Below are 23195 nucleotides of genomic sequence, written 5' to 3' on the forward strand. Positions count from 1 at the left end.
CCAGGACAATGGCAGGTCACCTCCTGTGGGGCTGCTGTCTGGGCGCAGCCCACCCCCGCGCCAGCACTGGCCCTTCTCAGGCACCGGAGGAGGGCTCTGCCTCCAGCCACAGGCACCTGGCCGCCCTGCCCTCCTCTGCCCTGTGTCCGGGCTCCCTCCTAGGTCAGCCCTCCCTCCGCAGAATCCAGGGCCCAGACTTGGGGGCTGGGGGCGGACCCTGTCCTTCTATGGCCCCTGGCCTGGTGCAGGGCCTCAGGGCTCTGCTTCTCTTGCCTTCCAGTGAGGAGGAGCTGCCCAGCCTCACCACCCAGGAGGCGAAGGTAAGAGCCTGTCCTTGCTGCGCAGGCGGGAGGCGGCCGTGGGTGCGGGGCCGCGGTTCCTGCCACCCCCGACCCCAGAACTGTCCTGAGGGGACGTGGTTTACCGAACCCACCTGTCCCAGAACCTCACACCCAGCTTAGGGCTCACTGCCTGCTAGCTGCCAGGACCCCACCTCGAGGCTGGGACCAGGGCAGGCCCGGGGGTCTGTGGGAGAGGGTCGGCGCCTTTTCTGGCCCCTTTGAGTTCCCTCATGTCAGGGCACCTGATGTGACCTGATGCACTAGGGCCCCTCTAGGAAGCGGGCAGCTGGGCTCTCACCACCATTTCTCATTTTCCAGCACAAACGCCGAGACATCAGGCGAGCCGACAAGTGGCTGAAGATGCTGAGGGACTGGGGGCAGTACCAGGGCAGCAAGAAGGTAGGACCTGAGCGCTTGGCAGGCTGCACCCTGTCCTGAGCCCAAAGGACCACGGGCCTGTGTCCCTAGGGCAGCCCACAGCCTCCCTGCCCACCCCACAGGGTCACCTCACCTGGAGAGAATCTGAGGCCAGAGCCAAGGCCACCCCAGGGCAGGGCCCCGTAGGGAGGGATAAGCTGGGACCGCTGTCCACCTCATCCCCTGAGGCCTCGTCCACTCCTAGCTGTGGGAGACGGGGCCCAGGTCTAGGTAGACCCACCGTCTCCCGAGAAACTGTGACCGAACTCAGTGGGTTTGTCTCTTGGTGAGTGCGGAGCCGAAAAGCCCACCAAAGCAGAAGTAGGGGAGAAAGGTTTCTTGCTTGCATGAGCGCTCTAAGAACAGCGGGGACTCCCAGAGCAGCGTCTCCCCGAGCTCGGTGCCCGTGGAGACGTTATACACAAGAGCGGAGGAGAACAGGTTTATTTGTAACAACTGTGGCCGTTTAGGGTGTGTGGAGCAGGTAAACTCGCTCCTGCTGCATCGCCTGCTCCAAAAGCGGCTGCTTGGCCCTCCCAGCGGGAGAATTTAAAACGTTAATGAGAGAAAGTGGCTGTAGGACGCTTGGTGCTGAACCATTGGGAGGGGTCTTGCTGTAAATACGTGAGTGTCTCTGCGAGACAGCAACGTCTGCCAAACGGGGACATCAGCTTCTGCAAAGCAGAGCACAGAGCTGCCTCTTGTCTGAAAGACGTTTGAGGGACCATGTCAGTTGTTGCCCAGACCCTCCGTAACCCTTTCTGGGCCTGGTTCCTGGTCACAGACCCAGGAGCCAGAGGCCAGAATTTTCCAGATGCCTCCCACTCCATCTCGTGTGCGGGGTCGCCCTGCGGCGTGGTCACCAGAGTTTTCTGCTTCCCGTAGATGCACAAGCTGGTCTTTAAGGGGATCCCCCCGCAGGTGCGGGGTCAAGTGTGCTCGCTGCTGTTGGGCCTGGAGAAGGTGAAGGTGGAGAATGAAGGCAAATACGAGGTACGGCCCTTCCACATTCGGCAGAGGCAGCGCCCACAGGCCCGGCCTTTCAGGAGCTGGGGGAGCCGGCGGGTGGTCATGCGCCATGGGACCCTCTCACCTGGCCTCAGCTCTTTCCTGGCCTGTACTGGACTCACGGGCCCTGGACACTCCCACCGGGAAGGCCCTGCCTGTCCTTCAGCTGCCTGGGCCTCCATTACCTTCAGCTTGACCCAGTGCAGACACTGGAGCCAGAGACAGACAGACGCCACATGAATCCAACTACGGCCCACAGCCCTGAGTAGGGGACAGTCACACAGCAAAGGACAGAAACCAGGGAAAGAGCAAGGAAGCACACCCACAGGACCCACAAAATGAGGAAAGCAACCAAACCCACGAAATCACAGACAGGAGCGCCATTGGGTAGAAAGGAAAAACTTAATGGGACCAGGAACTGGTCTTTTCCTGTCCCCCCAGCGGGGACCTGGCACCCGGCTGGTTCCCACGGCTCAGCCCTGTCTCCACCCAAGGGTCCCCCAGGTCACATGGCCCAGGGAGGGGGCTCTGTGCACACTTGATGATGCAAGGCAGCGATGCACCCAGACCTAGTGGGACCGGCCCAGCAAAGCCTGGACAAGAGGAGATGCAGCCCGAGGGGGTGTGATGAGGTCACAGTTCAGTAAGCAGCCGGGAATTATGTGGTGAATATGTCCGTAAGTGTGCATCCGCTGATGACTGTGGAACAACAGCCAGCATCGTGCTCAATCGTGAGACCCTCCAAGGGCCCCACAGACCAGGACGAGAGGAGGCTGTAGTTGTCAAGCAGGCAGTGTGTCTCTGTGGTCCCGCAGGAGACAGGGAAGGAGGTGTGGAGAGAAGAGGCGGGATGAGTTTGGCTGTGGAGTCCTGTTCCAGCGGGGGCTGAGCCCAGACCCCTCCCGCCGCCCCGTGCAGGGCGAGGCGAGGCCACGCCAGCTCCTTCCCAGGAGCGGAGGGGCAGCACTGACATGGCACCCACCTGTTCCCACATCCGGGCCCCCAGGCTCCCTGCACAGCTGCCCAGACTCCCCCGAGCCCCTGACAGCCGAGTCCGCTTCTGAACTCGTGACCAGGAGCCCACCAGATGCAGCCGTATTCGGGTGAAAACCCAGACAAACTGCCCCACAGCTGCCGCTGCCCGTGTGTAGAGACACGAGGGACTCAGCCGAGAGCCCAGTCGGCCACAGGAGAGATGACTGAAGGAACAGGTGGTTACTCTGCACAGCACACATGGTTATAGTTTGTATTACACAGTGTGCCATGGACATCAGGGAAACCATCGTCTTATTGACCAGCTACTGTGTAAATGTTCTAAGAAAAATGTCCTGTTCACCATAGCACCAAAACTTTAGACCCAAGGACGTCAAAACTGGGATGACATTATGTAACAGACCATGAGAAGCCCCCCAAAACAGTGTTTTATTTTCTAAAAGACTAACATTAAAGAACTATGTATTCAACTTTAAAATTAGAAAAAAATTAGAAAAAGAAGGAGTTTAAAATTGCAAAATGAAATAGAAGCCCAAAAGATGTAGAAAAGATAAATAAAACCAGGAACTGGTCCTTTGAAAAACCAGTTTTACAGCTAAACTTCTCCCGGGCCTGAGTAAGGGAGAGAGGAGAGGGTGTGGGGCGTTCAGGGAAGCGGGCCTGGCCGCAGGCAGGACAGGCTCAGAGAACTACAGGGAGGCCGTGCCCGGCTCGGGGCGGCCTTTGAACAGAGGATTTCCCGGCAGCATCGGCCCGTGTGGAGGGAGGAGAGAAGCCTGAGGTGAAGGAGAAGCGGAGCCGAGCCGAGAGCGCCGTCCGTGGAGGCCACTGCTCCCGGTACAGTGGACGCGGCTCCTCGGCCCGGGCTCAGGTCGGGCGAAGGGGACGCTCCATCTTCGTGACGCTTCGGCCCCACTTCAGAGCCTCGTGCAGAGTGCCCGGGGAAGACCTTCCATCCATCGCACACTCGCCGTGGATGCACGAGTCTAGATATGATCCTCGCAGGGGAGACGTACAGGATCTTAAAGGAATGACCCCATGACCCAGGATAGTGCCTTCCAGAGCCAGCCCGTGGGGACCAAACTGCACGTCGACACGTAAAAGGGGAAAGTCATCCATGACATCAGCGGATTCAGAAAGCCAGTGAATACAATTCAGCAGCCACTTCCCCATTGGTAAAAATCATGAGAAATAGAAGAATAGAAATAAACCGAGTATTTCTGAAATTGTTGAAGAAAAACTAACAGCAAATATTCTGAGGGGCCGGAAATGCTGGAGCCATTTCCATCCACATCAGAAGAACGAACCGGAGCCATCTGCTGTCACCACTGATTCAGAATTGCTCTGGCAGTTTTAACTCATACAGTCAGACAAGAAAATAAAAAAAACCATCACACAGATGAAGAAGAAACAAAATGACCTTCGCTTGCAGGTGATCTGATCACAGACAGAAACTCAAGACATTCTGCAGACACCTACGAGTCAGAATGAGTAACTGATGTAGAAAGTCGGTGGGTCCAGGGGGAGATGCAGAGGCCAAGCGTTCCCTCCACTTGAGCACAAGGAGCTTTAAAGTGGGAAACACGCGGCTCAGGGAGGCCTGCATGGAACCCCAAGGATGCTTCTCTGCCTCCCTAACCAGGGGGCCGAAAGTGGGGGTGTCAGGGCCATGGGGCTACGCGCCCCCAGGCGGTTTTAAGATCAGGGCAATGGGAGCGGGTGCCACAGACGGGCCTGGAGCCCCCGCAGCCCTCTAGTCACCCAGCGCCCTGGGGGTTGGCCAGGTGGGCTGGTGCCGGATCCCTGTGTGATGAACAGAATTAGCTAGCGGGTGAAGGTGGAGGGTGCAGAGAGAGTGGCCTCGTCTCACTGTCCGGCTGCAGAACTCAGGCGGGTGTCAGGGAGCCAAGGCCGAGCCGCCCCGCTGCCTCCCAAGGGCCCTGAGCGGCCAGCGCCCTGGGAGCAGGTTCCGGGGAGCCATCTCCTGGGGGTGAGCTCAGAGCCCAGGCAGGCGCTGTCACCCTGGACGGGCCCCCGTGCAGGGCAGGGAGGAGCGGTCAGGGGCCTGGACCTGCCTATTGGGGTTCTGGGCTTGGAGGAGTCCACGGGCTGACCATCGGGGTTCCCTCCCCGGGGCTGCTAGGCATCACGTGGGCCTCATGGGCGTGGTGGGCACTTGGGACCCTCCCTGGCTTCAGAGATGAGGTTCCTGCGGAAAAACTCAGGTTCCAGCCAGGAGCGCTCGCTCTGCTCAGGGTGCAGTTGGTGGCAGGTAGTGTTTCGTGTCTCTGATGCCGGCTCCTCCTGGTTCACCCCACAGAGAATGAAGGAGCAGGCGAGGCTGTTTTCTCAGGACATCAAACAGATCAACCAGGATGTGAACCGAACATTCTGAAACCATATCATGTTCTGGAACCGCGATGGCATCAAGTGAGGCCGCTGGGCAGGCAGGGTCCCCGGGGGTACATGGGGAATCCCAGGGGAGATGGGGATCCCAGAAGAGATGCAGGGGGTCCTGTGAGGGATGCAGGTCCTGGGGGGATGCAGGGGTTCTGGAAGAACGCGAGGGTCCCGAGGAGAAGGGAGGTGAAAAAAGCAAACAAAATAATGTTGCATGGTGAAAGACGGAACTTTGACGTACACAAACTAAAAAATCAAGAATGAAGATAAAAACTCATCAGACTGTCCCCCTGAGGTATCTGCATTTCATCGCGTGTAGACTTCACCCCAAAATGTTGTTAAACACTGAGGCACCCTGAAGACGTCAGCTTCTTGGCTGACTTCTTAACCACACCTGTTCTATCGTCGGTGTTTGTCACAGAACGAACCCGATGGCATCAGCACCGCCCCCTGTCGTCCTTTCCTAGGCAGCAAGCCCTGTTCCATGTGCTCGCAGCCTATTCTGTTTACAACACCATGAGTATCCCGCCCCCAGGCCCAGGGTCCCACACTGTCCTTGCCTCTTAAAATCGAGTGTCTGTGACCAGACAGGAGGCACGCGTCAGGCCTCCAGCTCACAGGGTCACAGAGACGCAGCGAGGGGCTCTCTCCCCTGACGCTGAGGCGGACGGGGCTGGATGAAGACTCCACTTCCAGGACCAGAAGGGGGCCCTCACCCCCGGCGCTGCCCGGCCCACGAGCTCAGTGGGGCTGCCGGACGCCCGTCTCGGTGGGGCTGTGTCACCAGTCAGTGCGGGGCCTCAGGGGCATCGCTGTTGTCATCACACTTGAGATTTGATCCTGAAGCCACCACATTATTCATCAGAAACCAGCAGGGAGGAAGGTCCCCATCAACCCGACTCCCTAAGAGTGAGGCAGACAGGGAGGCGGCTCCCGGGGCGACTGCTCCCCTTTCCAGAACTTTCCCTCAAGAACCACCAGCTCAGCCGACTCCACGGGCAGCCCACAGCGGGGTATGGCCCAGCCGCCATCCTGCGCCCGGTCAGGCTCCAGCCGGCAGTCGTGGCGGGGTCTCCAGATCTCGCGGGTCCCTGTCACCCTGGTGGGCCTCACGGAGGCTCCTCTCCCTCGTCTGAGAAAGCGGACCCCAGGGGGACACCCCAGAGCTCGGGCACGGGGCTGCCATGGGGCTGGCGCCGGAGCTGCTGCAGCGGCTCTCCTGGCCAACATCTCGGGGGCCTCACGCCGGCCTCCACTCCCCTCTGGGCCCTGAGAGCCTGGGCCGGGCAGGGGTCTGTCCAGGGGCTCCTAGACGCTGAGATGGGAGCACAGGGAGGGAGAGGCGGCCTCGGGTCATCCTGCCGTGCGGTCTGGCTCTTGTAGGAGGTGGGCTACTGCCAGGGCGTGAGCGAGGTCGCGGCCGTCCTGCTCATGTTCCTGGGCGAGGAGGACGCCTTCTGGGCGCTGGCCCAGCTCATGGTCAGCGAGAGGCACGCCATGCATGGTAGGTGGGCGCTGCGGACCGCTGGACGTGACTTAGAGCCCAGGAGGTCCTGGCAGCCCCAGCAGTGCTGCTGCCCGGGGACCCCTGCCTCATCACCCTGTCCTCTAGGTGAGGGCACCACCTCCCCACGCTGCCCTCTCTGTCCTGTAGCCACGGCCCCCGGCTCTGTCCTCGTCAGATGATTCTTACGTCCCTCCTGCTCTTTCCTCACATCTGCCCGCCTGCCCAGCCGCCCTCCGGGTGCATGGCCAAACGAAGCCCAGATGGCAGCGTCTCCCCCTCCTGCGGGCCCCCAGCCTGACTCCTGAGCCCAGGAGATGGCCGTGCACACCCCATCACCTGCCACGTGGGACCCCCATGCCCCCACTGTGGCCATTGTGGGGAGTGGGGAGCCAAGGGGGGTGCCGGTGTGGGGACATCTGCCTGACCCCCAGCACAGGGCGCCAGCCAAGTGAGCCTCCATGAGGGGGTCTTGTCCCTGGGCCACCCGGGGTCTCAGGGCATCCTGCTCTCTGGTAGAGGGCGTCCAGCCAGCATTCAGAGGCCGTGGGCACAAGTGGGGTCACTGTGGGCGAGAGGAGGCCTTGGGCTCAGCGGGGGCACCTGCCAGCGCCCAACCCCGCTGGGATCCGGCTCTGATTGGCGGGGCCGGGGGCTTCTCAGGCTTCTTCGTTCCGGGGTTCCCGAAACTGCTCAGGTTCCAGGCCCACCATGAGCAGGTCCTCACCAAAGGGCTCCCGAAACTAAAGCAGCACCTGGGGAGTAGGAGCGTCCCGCCTCGTCCTGGGCGCTGGCCCAGGGTGGGGACTGGGGAGGGGCCAGGCCCCTGCTGCCTAGAGAGTTTGGACTCATCCTGCTCATCCGGTGGCCAGGGGCAGCCGGGGCTGAGCGGGGCTTCGGGAGGAGCATCCACTCAGCCCCCGGGAGCGGCTGCAAAGGCCCCGCATAGGGAGGTTTGTGCGCCAGGAGGGCCCTGAGCCCTCTGCCCTCCCTTAGGACGAGGAGCACATGTGCACCGGCATCTACACCGCCAAGTGCTTCCTGCAATGCTTCATAGACCGGGTGAGGCTGCCAGGGGCCGGTCCCGGGATGCTCCCTGCCCCCGGCGTCGGGGAGGGCTGAGCTCAGCCCAGACAGGCCAGGCCCTGCCGAGTGGCAGATGGGGCCAGGACCCCTCCTGGGGAGCCCAGAGCCTGCTCCAGGATGGACACCTCCGGGCCCCGGGGCCGGGCTGTTTCCACCTGGGCTCTGGAGGGAAGGCCGGGTCAGCCCAGGGTGTGGACGAGCTCTGGGCCCACATTGCAGATGGGGTGTTGTTCCTTCGTGGTGTGTTCCCTTGAGTGGGGGGCCATCCCTGTTGCCCCCCAGGTCAGCAGTCATGCAGGCCAGCCCCTTAGGTCCCTGCATGGCCTGGCGGGGAGCACCTTCGTCCAGCAGCCATGTCCCCACCGGGATGAGTCCGCACAGATGAGGAGCTGCGGGACCTTGTCAGACATGGGGACCAGAGGCACAAGGGGTTCTCACCACATGCTGGGACCCCCAGTGGCTCTGCTCAGGATGCCCCCTCACGCCTGTTCTCCCCCACAGACCCCCTTCTCACTCACCCTGAAGCTCTGGGACGCCTACATCCTGAAGGGTGAGCATGTGCTCACGGCCATGGCCTACACCATGCTCAAGGTGCACAGGAGTAAGTGAGTCTGTGCGAGCCCAAGTGCCCGGGGGTGGTGGCCTCTGCTCTGGCCTGGTCAGGGCAGGGCACCCTCTGAGAAGTGGCGGGAATGTGCCTCCTGGGCACAGGGGGACCTGCAGGGGTGGCGCCCAGCAGAACACAGCAGTTGTCCACACAAGGGACCTGGAGTCAGGGTGGGCCCCTGGCCTGACGCGCATCCCCTTGCCTAGAACACCTCCTGAAGCTGCCTCTGGAAGGCCTGCGGGAGTTCCTGCAGGACGGGCTGGGCCAGCCCTGGGCCCTGGAGGATAACGCAATGCTCAGGCACCTCCAGGCCTTGATGGTGGAGCTGCAGAGGATGAAATGTGACCTGCCTTCTCCAGGTGGGCTCACAGGCACCGTCCCCTCCTGACTCTCCCTCTGGGGGCTGTGAAAAGTGGGGAGCCCCCAGGGCCTCCCCCCGTCTCCTCTTCTGCTCTGAGAAGCTTCAGCAGCCAGGCCAGGCCGGCTATGAGGGCAGACGCTGCAGACACAGCATCAGCAGCCTGGACGGTTGTTCTCATTGTCAGGCCAGGGTGGCCATGTGGGGAGCCACGAGGACACCACAGGGCCCCACCCTGCGCGGGCCAGATGGCCTGGTGCAGAAGTTAACCTAGTCTGCTCACTTTCATCCAAACCAGAGGAGTTCCCCACCGTGCCCCTGGGCCTGGAGCGAGCGTCCCCGGAGCCCAGGCCTGTCCTCGCCTCTCCCAGCTGTGAGAAGCTGCCCAGTGAGGCCGGGCTGTCCCTCCCCGCCTACCCGTCGAGCACGAGCGGCCAGGACCCTCGCCCACCCAGGCTGTCCCCGAGGCCGAGGAGCTGCAGCATAAGGGGGCCTCCACGGGGCCCATGGCTGCTCACACCTCTCTCAGAGCCCCAGAGGCTCCGGGTCTGTCCTGCCTGCCCCCGGCCCAGGACAGCTCTAGGGATCGGCTGCAGCCACGGCGTTTCACTTCCCTCCCCAACCTCCCAGGGAATCACGAAGCCGCAGACAGGTGGCCTCCAGCCGTGGGCTCTGAGCTGGAACGCTGGGCGTCTCTCCCTTTACTGCCCGCCTGGGCCACCCCCAGGGCCACAGGACAGGCTCAGCCCTGCATCCCCACTGGGGCCCCAGTGACAGGCCCCATCCAGCCTGACGAGGACCAAGCCACAGGGCCCAGGACACCCTTCCTGCCCTGTGACGCCTGCAGCCGATGCCCCTCTCAGGGTGGTGAAGGGCACAGTGGAGATGAAGCCCTGGCAGGGCCCAGCGAGCTGCCCCAGGGCCTCGGCTGTCCCCTCCACCCCCTGATCTCCATGTCCACAAGGAAGCTGGAGGCTTGGGACCCTCTAGAGGGGAGTGTGATGGAGGGGGCGATGGCCCTGAAGCGCCCAGCAGTAAGCAGCAGCGTGCCCCGGGTCGTCATGCTGGCCATCCTGGAGGACGGTGCCCCCCTCTCATAGAGGGGCCTGGCCTGGCTTGAACCTGGGCTCTGGGAGGGCAGGGGCGCCATGAGCGCTTCCCCAGCCGGGATGAAGACAGTGGTGACTGAGCCCCCCATGTCCCTGGCCTGTCCTGGTCTCTGGCCAAAGCAGGGCCAGGTCTCTCTGAGCAGTGTGTGGTCACCTGGGGCCTGGGCATGCCCCACAGGGCGACGTCGGTGACTAGAGGCAGCTCTAGGAGCATCAGGCCACTCCAGTGAGGGAGTGGCAGGGGCAGGCGGGCCAGTCTCACCCTCCCGCCCCAGAGGTGGCAGGGACAGCCAGACGCTGGGCCCCAAGCGGCCACCTGGCAGTGATGGGGTAGAGCCCCGAGGCCAAGCTGAAGGCGCTGGGCCTGCTCAGAGAACCCGAGAGCTGCTGCTCCAGGACGGACTGGAGGACACTGTGGGAGGCCGGGTCCCTCCCTCTTAAAGTTCAATAAAGCGTTTTCGTGGTTAAAATGCAAGACCAGCCTGTCCTCGCATCGCCCAGAACTCTCTGCAGGATGGACCAGAAGCCCCGCGAGGCAGAGGATGGCGTAGCTCGGGCCCCCCCGACCAGCCTCTGCCAGCTGTCCCCACAGAGGGGCCGCGGGCCAGATGGAGCTGCGGTTCCTGCTGTGCCTGGTGCAAGGCCACATGCACCGCAGCCCTGCAGCCGCGTGGGGGCACTCAGCTTATGCACCTGTGCTGCCCAGTCTCTCGCACCAGCATGTAGATGGCATCCCCATGCCCTGGGAAGAAGGGGCCAGCTCAGAGGCGGACTGGGCCTCAGAGCCCAGCCGGGGAGGAGACCCAGGGACCCCTGCCGCGGGCTCAAGCAGAATCCCAGTCCTTTCCCTACCTCCACCCCCACAAACGGAGCCTGGCCCTGCTCGTCCTGCGGCCCCAGGGCCACCCCATGGCAAGGTGGCTTGCTCCTCAGCAGCTCCCCCACAGGGCAGGGCAGCCCCCAGGTCTGGCTCTGAGCTTGACCACCCTGTGCCCAGGTCCTGTCTGAACTACTGCCCTTGTCCCCAACAGCCCACTAAGGGATCAGAGCCAACAAGGGCCCACAGGGCGCTCTGGGGAAAGGGGACAGGGCCCCAGGGTCACCGCTCCGGCCCGGCTCAGGGCAGCTCTCTCCAGGGACCTCCACCTCCCCCTGGAGGTGCATCAGTCCACACCCTGGCCCTGGCCTCCCTCACTGCCCTGCCATCCGGGGAAACTTACAGCGGGAGGGGCTGGTGGGTCATGGAGGTCCTGGAGGGTCCCAGAGTGTCCCGGAGCTGAAGCGGGAGCCAGAGCCTGAGTGGCTGCCCTGTGTTGAGGGAGAGGGGGCAGTGAGCGCTGCTCCCTGGCGGGGGCGGGGGGGGTGTGGCTGGGTGGGGCGGGTCCGCGGATAACTGTGGGGTGGAGAACCGGCTCACCTGGCGCGTCTTGGCCTCTTGGCCGACGTCTCGATGTATGGGATGCCATAGCTGCGGGCAAGGTCCTGCGCCTGCTAAGCCTCCACAGTGCGTGCAGCCAGGTCACACTTGTTCCCCACCAGCACCATGGGCATGTCATCGAGTCCTTCACCTGCTTGATCTGCTCCCTGTGAGGAGAAAGGTGTGAATCAGCCAGCAGGCTGCAGGTTCGGCTGCATCCAGGAGATGCAGATGGAGGACAGGGAGGCCCCTGAGGGCCCACGGGCAGCTCACCTGTACTGGTGGATGTCCTCGAAGGACTTGGTGTTGTTGATGGCAAATACACAGAGGAAGCCCTCCCCAGTGCGCATGTACTGGTCCCGCAGAGCACTACACTCCTCCTGGCCTGCTGTGTCCAGGATGTCCAGCAGGCATGTCTCCCCATCAATGACCACTTGCTTCCGGTATGAGTCCTATGAGAGGATACTGCTCAGGGACGCCCCGCCTTGGATGGGGAGTTTGCACCACCAGCCCCTCCCTTGCACCTCTCATGGCCCCCCAGGTCCTATGACAAGGGGACTCCCTCCTAGAGCCAGCAATAAACAGAATAGAGAGCCCAGAAATAAACCCATACATATATGGTCAACTAATCTCTGACAAAGACGTCAACAATCCACAATGAGGAAATGATAGTCTCTTCAATAAATAGCATTGGGAAAACCAGATAATCACATGCAGAGTAATGAAACTGGACCCTTATCTTACACCATTTACACCATAAATCAACTCAAATTCATTAAAGACCTCAATGTAAGACCTGAAACAATAAAACGCCTAGAAGAAAACACAGGGGAAAACCTCCTTGACCTGGGTCTTGGAAATGACTTTACGGACGTGACACCAAAATCAAAAATCAACCAGTGGGGCCACATCAAACCAAACATTTTCTGCACAGCAGAGGAAACCATCAGTAGAGAGAGAAGGCAACCTGCAGAATAGGAGAAAATGTTTGCAAACCACATACAGTCGTGGCCACATCACAACATTTCAGTCAAGAAAGATGGTCTCATCAGATTAGCACGATAGAGCTGAGGTGTGTAGTTGGCTGTACCATCTAGGATTGTGTAAGTGCACTCTGTGATGTCTGTACAATGATGAAATTGCCTAATAGTACATTTCTCAGAACATGTCCTTGTCGTTAAGTGACGCATGACTGTGTCCAATAGAGATTAATATCCAAACTATATAAGGAACTAATACAACTCAATAGCAAAAAAGAAAACCCAAATAACCCAACTAAAAAATGGGCAGGAGATCTGAATAGACATTTTTCAAAAAAGGCCTACAAATGGCCAACAGGTATATGAAAAAGTGTCCAATATCACTAATCATCAGGGAAATGCAAATCAAAACCACCATGAGATATCACCTCACACCTGTCAGAATGGCTGTCATCAAAAAGACAAGAAATAACAAGTGTTGGCGAGGATGTGGAGAAAGGGGAACCCTTGTGTGCTGTTGGTGGGAGTGTAAACGGGTGCGGCCACAATGGAAAACAATATGGAGATTCCTCAAAAAATTAGAAATAGAACTACCATATGATCCAGCAATCCCACTTCTGCATATGTATACAAATGAAATCATCTTGAAGAGTTATCTGTACCCCGTGTTCCTTACAGCATCATTCACAGCAGGCAACGTATGGAAACAACCTGAGTGTCCATCAACAACTGAGTAGATAAAGAAGATGTGGTCTATATATGCAATGGAATATTGTTCAGCCTAAAAGATAAGGAAATCCTTTGCAATGACATGAATGGACCTCGAGGGCATTATGCCAAGTGAAATAAGCCAGACACAGAAAGACAAACACTGCATGGTATCACTTATATGTGGAATCTAAAAAAGTCTAACTCATAGTTACAAAGAATACCATGGTGGTTGCCAGGGGCTTGGGTGTGGGGAAATGGAGAGATTCTGGTTAAAGGTACGAACATGCAGTTATAAGATAAATAAGTTGCAAGGATGTCATGTGCAGCCTGGTGACTCTAGCTAACAACACTATATCAAATACTTGAACTTTGCTAAGAGAATAGAGCTTAAGTGTCCTCACCACAAATAAAGGGTCACTATGTGGGTGATGGAGGTGTTAATTACCTTGATCACTGCAACCATTTAATAATGTGTATATATATCAAAAAATCACTTTGTACAACCTAAATATATACAATTTCTGTTTATCCATCACACCTCAGCAAAGCTGGAAAAAGTATGCAAAACTGGAACCTCATTAGTCACCTTTGGAGGATATTGGGAATCAATTCATTATTTTGAAAATAAGTAAATAAGTAAAAGAATCACACATTTATCCTATTTTTGATACACAAACTCTCTGATCGTAATCAAATAACGAGAGCACACGTTCCAGCTTATAAATGAAGAGAAGTCGTAGGATTAGATACTCACCATTCTGTAACACTAATGAAAGAACAGGTCCAGGAGACGATAATGACTCATTCCACGTCAAATTTACTGAATGCGACCAAATCAGTGCTTAGAGGAAAATCTATAACCTTCAGTGAATATGTTAGAGTGAAAGAGATAGGCTTGAGACCATTGAGCTAAAAACCCGTCTGTGGCACCGACAGAGTTGCACATGGAGCGCTGAGCTGGGGCATCACAGACACCCTATCTGTCCTCTCTTGGGACCCAAGTCAGAGGTTAGATGGTAGGTGGCCCTTCCCCAGCGCCCCTCGCAGCCGGGCATGGCTGTGTGGTTTGCTTGAGCAGAAGCTGTTATCAGAAGTGGAAAGACAGTCAGACTGCCCAGATCGTGTACCGCTGGCCAAGGGCTCAGAGAGCTATGCTGCCTCTGTGCCAGTGGTTGTGGTTGCATTTCGCAAAGCGTTATAAGAAAGAGGTTATCTCGAAGAACTGGCTGGTTTGCGAGCCAGAAGGAAAGGTGTAGAGAAATCCAGAAATTTGGGGAGATACAGAATTCTCAACCCCAAGTGGTAAACACTAACATTTAGAAGGTCTTCGAGCAGCACAGGATGATTAAAACTCAGAGTAAGGAGTGCCTACTCTAAGTGGGCACCACAGCGTGGTTTCACAAGGTGGGCCCCACCTACCTGCAGGGAATTGACAGTCCTCCCCAGATAAGCAGCTGAAATGAAGCATGTATTCCTCGCGAGAGCTCACGACTCTCAGAGGAGCTGACGTTCACAAAGTGCACGAAAGAGTGCCAGTCTGCAGAAAGTGCTCTGAGTGTGGCGGTGGCCGTGAAGGTGGTAAAAATTAGATCCCAAATATGTTTCAAAGACAGAATCAACAGGAGCTGGTGGCACAGAAAGGAAACCAGGAGCCAGTTCTGTCCTGTCCATCCCCTGGTCACCCCCCGTTAGAGGAGTGGTTCCTCGATGACACCGAAATGTCTTCAAGAACTGACACTCGTGCCGACGCACCCCTTCAGCATCCATCCCCGCCCTGCCCAGCTTCTCCAGGTCCAGTCGAGGCAGGGGCTGGTTATCTGAGGGTGCATGTCCCAGTCTCAGGGGCAGGGAAGGGCGGTCATGTACTGAAAACACCCACAGACGAGCTGACCGCTTCTAAAACGATTCCCTACTCCAACAGCACACCTGCCTGACAACACAACTTATCCCCCATCCCTGCCACGTCTCTGTGGATCCAGCTGTCAAATGCAGCTGAATGTGTGGAAAAGGGAGCTGCTGCCTCACACAGCACACAAAACGGGCTTGAGATCCGTCACAGAACAGAACACAAAAACAAAGACTCTAACGCTTCCAGAAGAAAACCTGGGAGATTGTCCAGAGAGATCAGACAAAAGCATGAACCATCAACGATAAAAATGTTTAATGGGACTGCACGAAAATGAAGAACGTTTCCCCATCAAAAGATACTGTCGAGATAATGAGGCAAACCAAATACCGGGAGAAAATTTGTATCTATATCTCTCAAAGTGCTTTACTAGCCACAATTTATGAAGAACTCCAATAAACCAATAATGAAAACAATGAAAATAGACAAAAAATTTGAACATTTTTACCCAGAAAGAAAGATAGATAAATGGCCAATAATCACATGAAAAGACACTCAACTTTGGTCAACAGAGAAATGCAAATCTAGGTCGACATGAGACACCATTTCACACCCGTGAGGATAACTAAAATTTTAAAAAGCTGCCAGCAGCAAATATTAAGAGCGATGTGGAGCAGACGGTGCTCTCAGACACGGCCGGCAGGAGCTGAAAACAGCATAAGCATGTTGGGAACTGTCAGTTTCTCATAAAGTTAAGCATCCGCTACCCCGTGGCCCAGCGAGCCCACACTCAGATATTTAGCCAAAAGGAATGAAATGCATTCACAAAAAGACGTGTACAAGAATGTTCACAGGTGTCTTATCATCACAGTCTCAAACTGCAGACACCCCAAAGATCTACGAACAAGAGAAGAGGGACACGCTGGGGTGTATCTTACATGGAACCCCACTCAGTGATGAAACAAAGAATCCATTATTGATACACAGAAGAAGATGCTGAGCGAAAGAAGCAGGAATGTATACTTCATGAAGGGGCAAAACCAGTCAGAAGAGGGGGCTGTGGCATGGGGGGGGTGACAGGAGGGGGCAGGCGGACGCTCAGGATGATGGAAACGCTCCATCACGATGGGACCATTGGCTGCGTCAGTTCACAGTGAGCAAAACTCACAGGGCCACATATTCACTGCACGTGCGTTTCACTGGATGTAAATTTCACCTCAACAGAAATACTAAAATTGGTTTTCTAGAAAATGTGTCCATAGAAAGGATGGCTAGTCAAATTGTGGCCGGTTCACTCGTTGAACTATTTTTATAGCCTTTGAAGAAAATACCTTTGAACTTTCAGTGGAGTTGTGGGGTCTTCACAAAGACCAACTGAGAAAAACTAAAAACCTCGGGAAGAGTGACATAACCCGTGAATGTGGGCCACGCGGGGAGAACACGGGGTCTGTCTCACGTCTGGGGGAATAAGCTAAGCGGACAGAGGGGCTGAGCAAAGAAGAAAAAGAAAAATATGCGACTGTGCTAAAAGCTGAATGCTTCCAAATTTTACAAATTTAACCAAATATTTATAGGCAGTTTTGGGTAGTGAAACTATAAAGCGTCTTATCTTTCTTCCTGATACTTTTATTTACAAAAATGACCACCACTTGATTTTTAAGTAGGGGAACAAGAACTGTGGTCCCTGGGGGCCAGAGGATCCACATCACGGGGCAGAAACAGGTCAAGGATGGTGGCCCCCCAGCCAGCGGGCGAGGACCGGCTCCTGGGGCCCCTGTGGAGGGAGCTCGGTCTATCTTTGCAAAGAAAAGCACCGTAAGGAAGAGGCCAAAGCTAGAAAACAAAGAAAGTGGACCTTGGCTTGAGCTCTTGAGAGCTCGTGGGACTGCAAAGAGTTTAAAAGTAACAGTTGTCCACAAGAAATAGCAAAAATACATGAAAGGAAGTGGCCATGTGTTGAGTACAGACACCTGGAAGGGAAATAAAGGCTCCGGGCCCAGGAGGCTCCACACCTGACCCTCCCTTCTCTACCTGCTCCTCTGACCTGCTCCATCCTCGACCCCCAGAACCATGGGCTTCTATGGCTGTTCCGGAGGCTGTGGCTCCAGCTGTGGGGGCTGCGGCTCCAGCTGCTGTGTGCCCGTGTGCTGCTGTGTGCCAGCCTGTTCCTGCTCCAGCTGTGGCAAAGGCGACCTGTGGCTCATGTGGGGGCTCCCAGGGGACCTGTGGCTCGTGTGGGGGCTCTCAGTCCAGCTGCTGTGTCCCTGTTTGCTGCCAGTGCAAGACCTGAGGCTGTGGCCACAGACCCCAGTAATTCCCCACTTTCAGATTTCTCTGGATTGTCCCCGGCTGCGTGTCATAGCCTCGAAGCTGTAATGTCATCGTAGCCTCCAGAATTTTCTTTCCCTGTCTCCTGAGCTGGGAATTCAGCAAGGCTATGGATGGAGGCAGACAGAGGGGGCATGAAGCTCAGGCCCATCACCCCTGACGGAAAGCCCACATCCCCTCCAGCACCACCTGTGGGGGAGTCTCCTGCTCTCACTCACCGCACCCCCCCCAGCTTCAGAGCACCTCACTTCACTCCCCTGACTCCCCCTCAAGGGGCCTCCTGCCCCGTCCAGCTCTTCAGTCACTCCAACTCTTTTTCTTTGCATATTTTGGTCCAAACCAGGCATTGTGAAATTCTTCAGCAAACACATTCCCTCTGCACGAGACACATCCTCACGGGAATTTTTTCCAGCACCTGCCTGGTGAGTGAGACCCACATCTCTGCCTCCCGGAGCATTGTGCTCCAGTGCACTCACTCACTCATTCCGGCACTGACAGAGACCCACTGTGTGCAGGCCCATGCTCCACTCTTGGTAACAGAGTCCCTGCAGAGGAGGGAGTGCACGGCCACAGGGCAGCACGAAGGGTACTCGTGGAGAGAAGTCCAGGCCGGCTAGAGGAGAGGAGGAGCTCCCGGTTGAGGCAGGGTGGGGAGGAGCGGAGGGGAGAGGGTTTTGTCAGGTAAAGAGTTGGGCGGAGGCCTGTGGGGTGCAGGGGAGAGCACGTCTAAGGACGAGGAAATGCTCCATGCCACGCGCAATTAGTACCAGATGCTGTGTGACCTCTGGCAAGTAACTTGCCCTCTGGGTGCCTCCCTTCCCTCCTCTGAAAAGTGAGGATATGTGGGTACCCACCACACAGCGTTGTGGTGAAGACTGTCTGATCCATGCCGGGTGCTCAGTGTGAAGCCGGACACATGGCACTGTGAACATCATGGCTGGAGGGAGGTGGCGAGCAGAGGGAAGAGCCATCGAGGGCCGTGCTGGGCACTCACTGCAGAGGAGCTTGACGTTTCCACTGAAAGCAAAAAAACAGGGAGTACCTGGAATTTCTGGAAGTTCATCTGGGAGGTGGGGGTCATTGAAAGCCCAAACTCACGCGATGGAACAGACAGATAATGAGGGAGCTGACCGCACGGGCTGGCATTTGGTCAGATGAAGGCAGGATGGGGTGAGGATGGGACTTGGGGTGACTGAGTGGAAGGTGCTGGTCATGGAACACTCGGTGCTAATGTAACCATCAGAGACCAGTTCCCACTCGCCCGATTGTATCCAATTGTATCAATAACAATGTCACGATGAGCAAAAACTGCTGGAGCACAAGCTGAAGGAAACCTTGTCCTCAGACGGCCTCGAGACAACTAGGAACCAAAAGTTCCCCAACTGGGGAGCTCAATGTGATGAGAAGGCAGCCCGGGGAACCTAATGAGAAGCGAGGGGCCCCTGATCTGTAGCACAGCCGACTTACAAGATCCTTACTCTCCCACCAACCAATCAGATTCTCCCAAACTAGTGTCTGCATAACCGCTCCCACTTCAGCTCCGGGAGACAGATTTGAGCTCTACCTCCTGTCTCCCTGCTGGTCGGCCATGCAGTAAAGCTCTTTCTTCTCCCCAAAGCCGGTGCCACAGTATTGGCTTCTGTGCGCATGGGGCAGTGGATCCTTGCTCTGTAACAATAAGAGGAGGTGTATCGGTTTTCAATTGCTGTGTAACAAACCGCCACAAATGCAGGCTTGAAGCAACACACGTTGCCCATCTTGCAGCCTCTGCAGGTCTGCAGTCCGGGCACAGCAAAGCCGAGTTCTCTCCTCAGGTGTCACAAGTCTGCAGTCTACGTGGCAGCTGCACTTGGTTCTCTGCTGGGACTCAGGGCCCTCTCCCAAGCCTGTTCACAGAGTTTGAAGAATTAAGTTCCTGTGATTGCAGGATCGAGGTCCCCATTTTCTTGTGAGCTATCCGCCAGTGACCCTTCTCAGCAGCTGGAGGCCACCCACAATTCCTCGATGTGTGACCCCCATGGACTGTCCACAACATGGCTGTTGACTCCTTCTAGGCCCGAGGGACTGCATCTCTCTGACTTCTGTCTCCAGCATCTAAACTCCTTTTTTGTTTTGTTTTTCTGAGGAAGATTAGCCCTGAGCTAACATCTGCCACCAATCCTCCTCTTTTTGCTGAGGAAGACTGGCCCTGAGCTAACCTCCGTGCCCATCTTCCTCTACTGTATATGAGGCTTGGTGAGCAGTGTGTAGGTCTGTGGCCAGGATCCAAACCAGCGAACACCGAGCCACCGAAGTAGAGCGTGCGAACTTCACCATCACGCCACTGGTCCAGGCTCTAGACTCCTTTTTTAAGAGCTCACTTGATTTAGGCCAGGACCATCCAGGATAATCTCCTTTTTGATGCAACTCAACTGATTAGGAGCCTTAATTACACCTGCAAACATTCCTTTTGCTGGATAGCAGAACAAATCACAGGAGTGACAGCTCATTGTAATCAGGTTCCACCCGGGCTCACAGGGAGGGTCCATAAGGACGAGGGTCATTTTGCACTTCTGCCTGTCACAGGAGGAAAGACCAGTTCGGAGAGGTGAGGAAAGGTCACATTCACCGTCTCCATAGGACGTCAAAGTGGAGGCGTCCAAGGGACGGTCAGAGGTGAGGCCTGGAGGTTGGGGTCATCACACAGATCCAGATGCTACCAACACAGGCAGTGGCCACAGGGGACCCACAAGGTTTTCTGAATGTTGATCAGCAGAATCACTGCTGGCCTAGACTGAAGGGTATTGAACAGGATGTAGTAAGAGGCTGTGGGACTTCCAAAATTCTCCCGCGGGAAACAGGCTGACAGGGCCACTCGGCTGCGTTCCTTCCATTTCCCCCTTTTGGAAGGAGAATGTCCATAACTGTTAACTTATGCCGGTCCCACCATTGTACTTTGGAAGCAGATAATTTATATTCTAGTTTCACTGGCCCACAGATGAAGAGGAGATTTGCCCCAGGATGGATCCTACCCGAATATCACCCCTACTTGATTCAGATGATTTTGCTGATGAGATCTGAGACTTTTGAGCTGATGAGGTGGAGATGAAATGTCAGACTTGACGTGATGCTGTAATGGGCGGGGAAGTTGGGGGATGTGGGGACGGGGTGAGTGTCTTGTGCACGTGGGACCAATGTGAGTCTTTGGTGGCCAGATGACAGACTGTAGTGGGCTGAATGGTGGACCCCCCAAATCTATGTCTGTTTCCAAATCCCCAGAATCTATGAATATTACCTTATATGACAAAAGAGTGAATGTTTCCTTATTTTGAAAAAGGATCTTTACAGATATAATTAAATGAATGATCTTGAGATGGGAACACTCTCCAGATCAGCCACGTGAGCTCTCAATGCCGTCACATGAGTCCTCGTAAGAGAGGCAGAGACAGACAGAAGCGGAGGAGGCAGAGTCTGGAGTGAGGGGTCACAGGCCACAGAAGCCACCATGAGCTGGAAGAGACAAAGGATAGGTTCTCCCCGGGAGGCTCCGGGCGGAGTGTGGTCCTGTCGACACCTCAATTTTGGACTCCCGGCCTCCAGAACTGTCAGAGGATAAATTCTGTTGTTCTAAGCCATGAGCTTGACGTCATTTGTTACAGCAGCCACGTGAACGTGACATGTGCGTGTTATGGGTCCACGGCCCAGCTCTCGGGTCTGGCTGGTACACCTGGTGTGGGGTCTTTCCTGTTCCCACCAGAGCTGCCCAACAGAGCGGTCTGCTGTCTGATAGAAACGTTCCGTGTGTGCGATTTCCGTAAGCTAACTGCTGGCCCCGTGTCGCTACTGTGTACCTGACATGGGCTGGTGCCCTAAGGAACGGAAGCATTTACTTCATCCAATTCTTATCAGTTTGAGTTTAAACAGCCCCACGTGGTGAGTGGTGGCCACGGAGGGCAGCGCAGAAGGGTCCTGCTCTCCAGCCGTGAACCTCACCCCCAGCGCAGCGAGCTCAGGAGGAAGCCGGGCAGCGAGCCTCAAATCTGGATGCCCAGGAGCAGCCTCAGTCCACACAGCTGCAGTCAGGGGTACACTGCGCTGGTCCATGAGGAACAGGGATGCATGGGGCGGAGCATTCACCGCTCCATGCCTGGCTCGGGATCTCGTGGGCGTCCTTTGCATTGCTTGTGACTCTGAAATTTAAAAAAAATACTTTCTGTGTTCTGTCTGTCGCCTCAGACTCCAGACTCTCCAAGGGCCCCAAGACCCCTGAAGAGGGGTTACACCCCTCCTGTCCTCCTGGCCCTGCCCCAGGGTGGGTGCCGCACTGCACGGGCTGGTCGGGAGTGCACTGCATGTGGTCGCATTGTGACGTGAACGAGTAAAGGGAGCCCAGGGCAAGGAGGGAACAGAAGGAAGAGTCATTGTGAGACAGTATTTTGGGGGGAGGATGTTTATTTAAGGAACTCACAAGTCAGAGGGAGCATGTCACAGGAGATGGCCAAGTGGAGATGCCTTAAGGCAGGGCCAACTTTTGGTGGCAAAGAGGTACACATTCCAGGGGAAGTCCCCAGGGTTTAGGGGACCCCACTGTCTGCTGGTCCTCTGGACTTGACTCCAACTGTAGTCAGAAGGCAGACAGGCAAGGAGAGGAGGTCTGGGGATGGAGTATCTTCAGAAGAGGGGAGGGGTCAGGAGACCGTCATGTTCACAAGAGTCCAGATCAAACCAGAGCCCAGGATGGGGGTGCAGGAGTCGAGGCCCCGCAGAGACTGCAGAGAGTGACATCGAGGAACAAGCATGATTCCTGAGAGCAGGAAAGAGGGACCTGATTCCACCATGTGAAATGTGTCTGTCTTCTACACCAGCAGGACTGGATGCTCCTCCATCTGGAGACCCAGCTCTCACAAACCGGAAGACGAGGGCTCCAGAGGTGAGCTTCAAGGAGGACGTGGAAAGGAGCTGATTCAATGAAACCACAAGACTACGGGCTTCACCAAACATTGAGAAACCGAAGGTCTGGGTTCAGAGCCTCAGATCTTGCACTGGCAGCAAATGGGGACACAGCAGCTGGACTGGGAGCAGCAGGGCTTGCAGCAGCTGGACTGGGAGCAGCAGGGTTTGCAGCAGCTACACTGGGAGCAGCAGGGCTTGCAGCAGCTGGACTGGGAGCAGCAGGGCTTGCAGCAGCTACACTGGGAGCAGCAGGGTTTGCAGCAGCTACACTGGGAGCAGCAAATAGGGACACAACAGCTGGACTGGGAGCAGCCACAGGATCCACAGCCCCCCTTGGAGCTCCCACAGGAACCACAGCCCCCCTTGCAGCCCCCACAGGAGCCACAGCCCCCTTTGCCACAGCTCGAGCAGGAACAGGCTGGCACACAGCAGCACACAGGCTTGCAGCAGCACACGGGCACACAGCAGCTGGAGCCACAGCCCCCACAGCTGGAGCCGCAGCCCCCACAGCTGGAGCCACAGCCTCCGGAACAACCACAGCAGCCCATGATTCTGGTGGGTTGAGGGTGGAGCAGGTCAGAGGAGCAGGTAGAGAAGGGAGGGTCAGGTGTGGAGCCTCCTGGGCCCGGAGCCTTTATATACCAGTCAAGGGTCAGGTGTGATGCTGGGCATGTGATCACTTCCTTGTGGATGTTTATGCTACAACCCAGGGAAATTCTGTTTGCCTTCTACTAAAAATAGATATCATAAGCTTTATCCTGTGTCCCATCTCTGCACCCACCACTGTTCTCTGATCCCCGTCTGCTTTCCCTCGTCAGCTGTGGAGACCGAAGCTGTGTGTTCAGGGTCTGGCTTCTGTCCCAACTCAGGATTCCCTGGGTTTACTTCATTCAAAACTGTGGACGTTCTGTTCTGGTCTGCTTGAAGGTCTGTCCAGTTCTGTGGCCCCCACTGTGTTTTCACGTCGAGTGGACCTACTGCCACCTCCCTCCCTCCCCATCCTTCCTCCCTCTGCTTACAATTGTATTTTTATCTACTTTGTACATGAACAGTCGAAAAGTAAAGTAGTACCACTGACATTAATGAAAACAGAAGCCTCCTGCCCCAACACCTCCAAACACGTCAGCTGCGTCTCCTGTCATCTGCCTTGACAGTTTT

At 56.4% G+C, this 23195-nt stretch overlaps 3 protein-coding genes across 5 annotated transcripts; 2 read left to right on the forward strand and 1 right to left on the reverse strand.

Moving 5' to 3' along the window:
* The first annotated feature begins 148 nt into the window (after positions 1 to 148).
* Positions 149 to 6183, forward strand: LOC124228360 (TBC1 domain family member 28-like). Of its 3 annotated transcripts, none has more exons than XM_046642799.1 (5): positions 149 to 320; positions 660 to 740; positions 1644 to 1751; positions 5080 to 5189; positions 5627 to 6183. In XM_046642799.1, exons 1-4 carry the CDS (start codon positions 228 to 230, stop codon positions 5152 to 5154), a joined length of 357 nt encoding a protein of 118 aa, XP_046498755.1. In that variant the 5' UTR covers positions 149 to 227; the 3' UTR covers positions 5155 to 5189; positions 5627 to 6183. The 3 variants fall into 3 exon arrangements, with proteins under 3 accessions (XP_046498755.1, XP_046498756.1, XP_046498754.1); XM_046642800.1 differs by having other exon boundaries at positions 5581 to 5631; XM_046642798.1 differs by lacking the exon at positions 5627 to 6183 and having other exon boundaries at positions 5080 to 5446.
* On the forward strand, positions 6175 to 10374 carry LOC124228359 (ubiquitin carboxyl-terminal hydrolase 6-like). The gene is made up of 4 exons (XM_046642797.1): positions 6175 to 6663; positions 8251 to 8350; positions 8563 to 8715; positions 9013 to 10374. Exons 1-4 carry the CDS (start codon positions 6661 to 6663, stop codon positions 9486 to 9488), a joined length of 732 nt encoding a protein of 243 aa, XP_046498753.1. The 5' UTR covers positions 6175 to 6660; the 3' UTR covers positions 9489 to 10374.
* Positions 10375 to 11039: 665 nt separating this feature from the next.
* LOC124228965 (ras-like protein 1) lies at positions 11040 to 21268 on the reverse strand. Its single transcript, XM_046644056.1, has 5 exons — positions 21078 to 21268; positions 17960 to 18122; positions 11514 to 11692; positions 11241 to 11407; positions 11040 to 11131 (listed from the first exon to the last, which is right to left on the reverse strand). Exons 2-5 carry the CDS (start codon positions 18074 to 18076, stop codon positions 11040 to 11042), a joined length of 555 nt encoding a protein of 184 aa, XP_046500012.1. The 5' UTR covers positions 18077 to 18122; positions 21078 to 21268.
* Between the last annotated feature and the right edge of the window lie 1927 nt (positions 21269 to 23195).

This window comes from Equus quagga, chromosome 17, assembly GCF_021613505.1.
Source record: "Equus quagga isolate Etosha38 chromosome 17, UCLA_HA_Equagga_1.0, whole genome shotgun sequence".
In the NCBI taxonomy this organism is placed as follows: Eukaryota; Metazoa; Chordata; class Mammalia; order Perissodactyla; family Equidae; genus Equus; species Equus quagga.

What these genes read in the sequence shown, in the direction of transcription:
- LOC124228360 (XM_046642799.1), top strand. Translation starts at nt 228, where the DNA reads ATGGCCCCTGGCCTGGTGCAGGGCCTCAGGGCTCTGCTTCTCTTGCCT. An exon ending in AGTACCAGGGCAGCAAGAAG is followed by an intron (nt 741 to 1,643) that starts GTAGGACCTGAG and finishes TGCTTCCCGTAG; the next exon opens with ATGCACAAGCTGGTCTTTAA. An exon ending in AGAATGAAGGCAAATACGAG is followed by an intron (nt 1,752 to 5,079) that starts GTACGGCCCTTC and finishes TTCACCCCACAG; the next exon opens with AGAATGAAGGAGCAGGCGAG.
- LOC124228359 (XM_046642797.1), top strand. An exon ending in CATGCTCAAGGTGCACAGGA is followed by an intron (nt 8,351 to 8,562) that starts GTAAGTGAGTCT and finishes CCCCTTGCCTAG; the next exon opens with AACACCTCCTGAAGCTGCCT. An exon ending in ATGTGACCTGCCTTCTCCAG is followed by an intron (nt 8,716 to 9,012) that starts GTGGGCTCACAG and finishes CATCCAAACCAG; the next exon opens with AGGAGTTCCCCACCGTGCCC.
- LOC124228965 (XM_046644056.1), bottom strand. Translation starts at nt 18,076, where the DNA reads ATGGCTCTTCCCTCTGCTCGCCACCTCCCTCCAGCCATGATGTTCACA. An exon ending in CTTCACCACAACGCTGTGTG is followed by an intron (nt 11,693 to 17,959) that starts GTGGGTACCCAC and finishes ATCCTCTCATAG; the next exon opens with GACTCATACCGGAAGCAAGT. An exon ending in AAGAGGCCAAGACGCGCCAG is followed by an intron (nt 11,132 to 11,240) that starts GTGAGCCGGTTC and finishes CCCTCAACACAG; the next exon opens with GGCAGCCACTCAGGCTCTGG.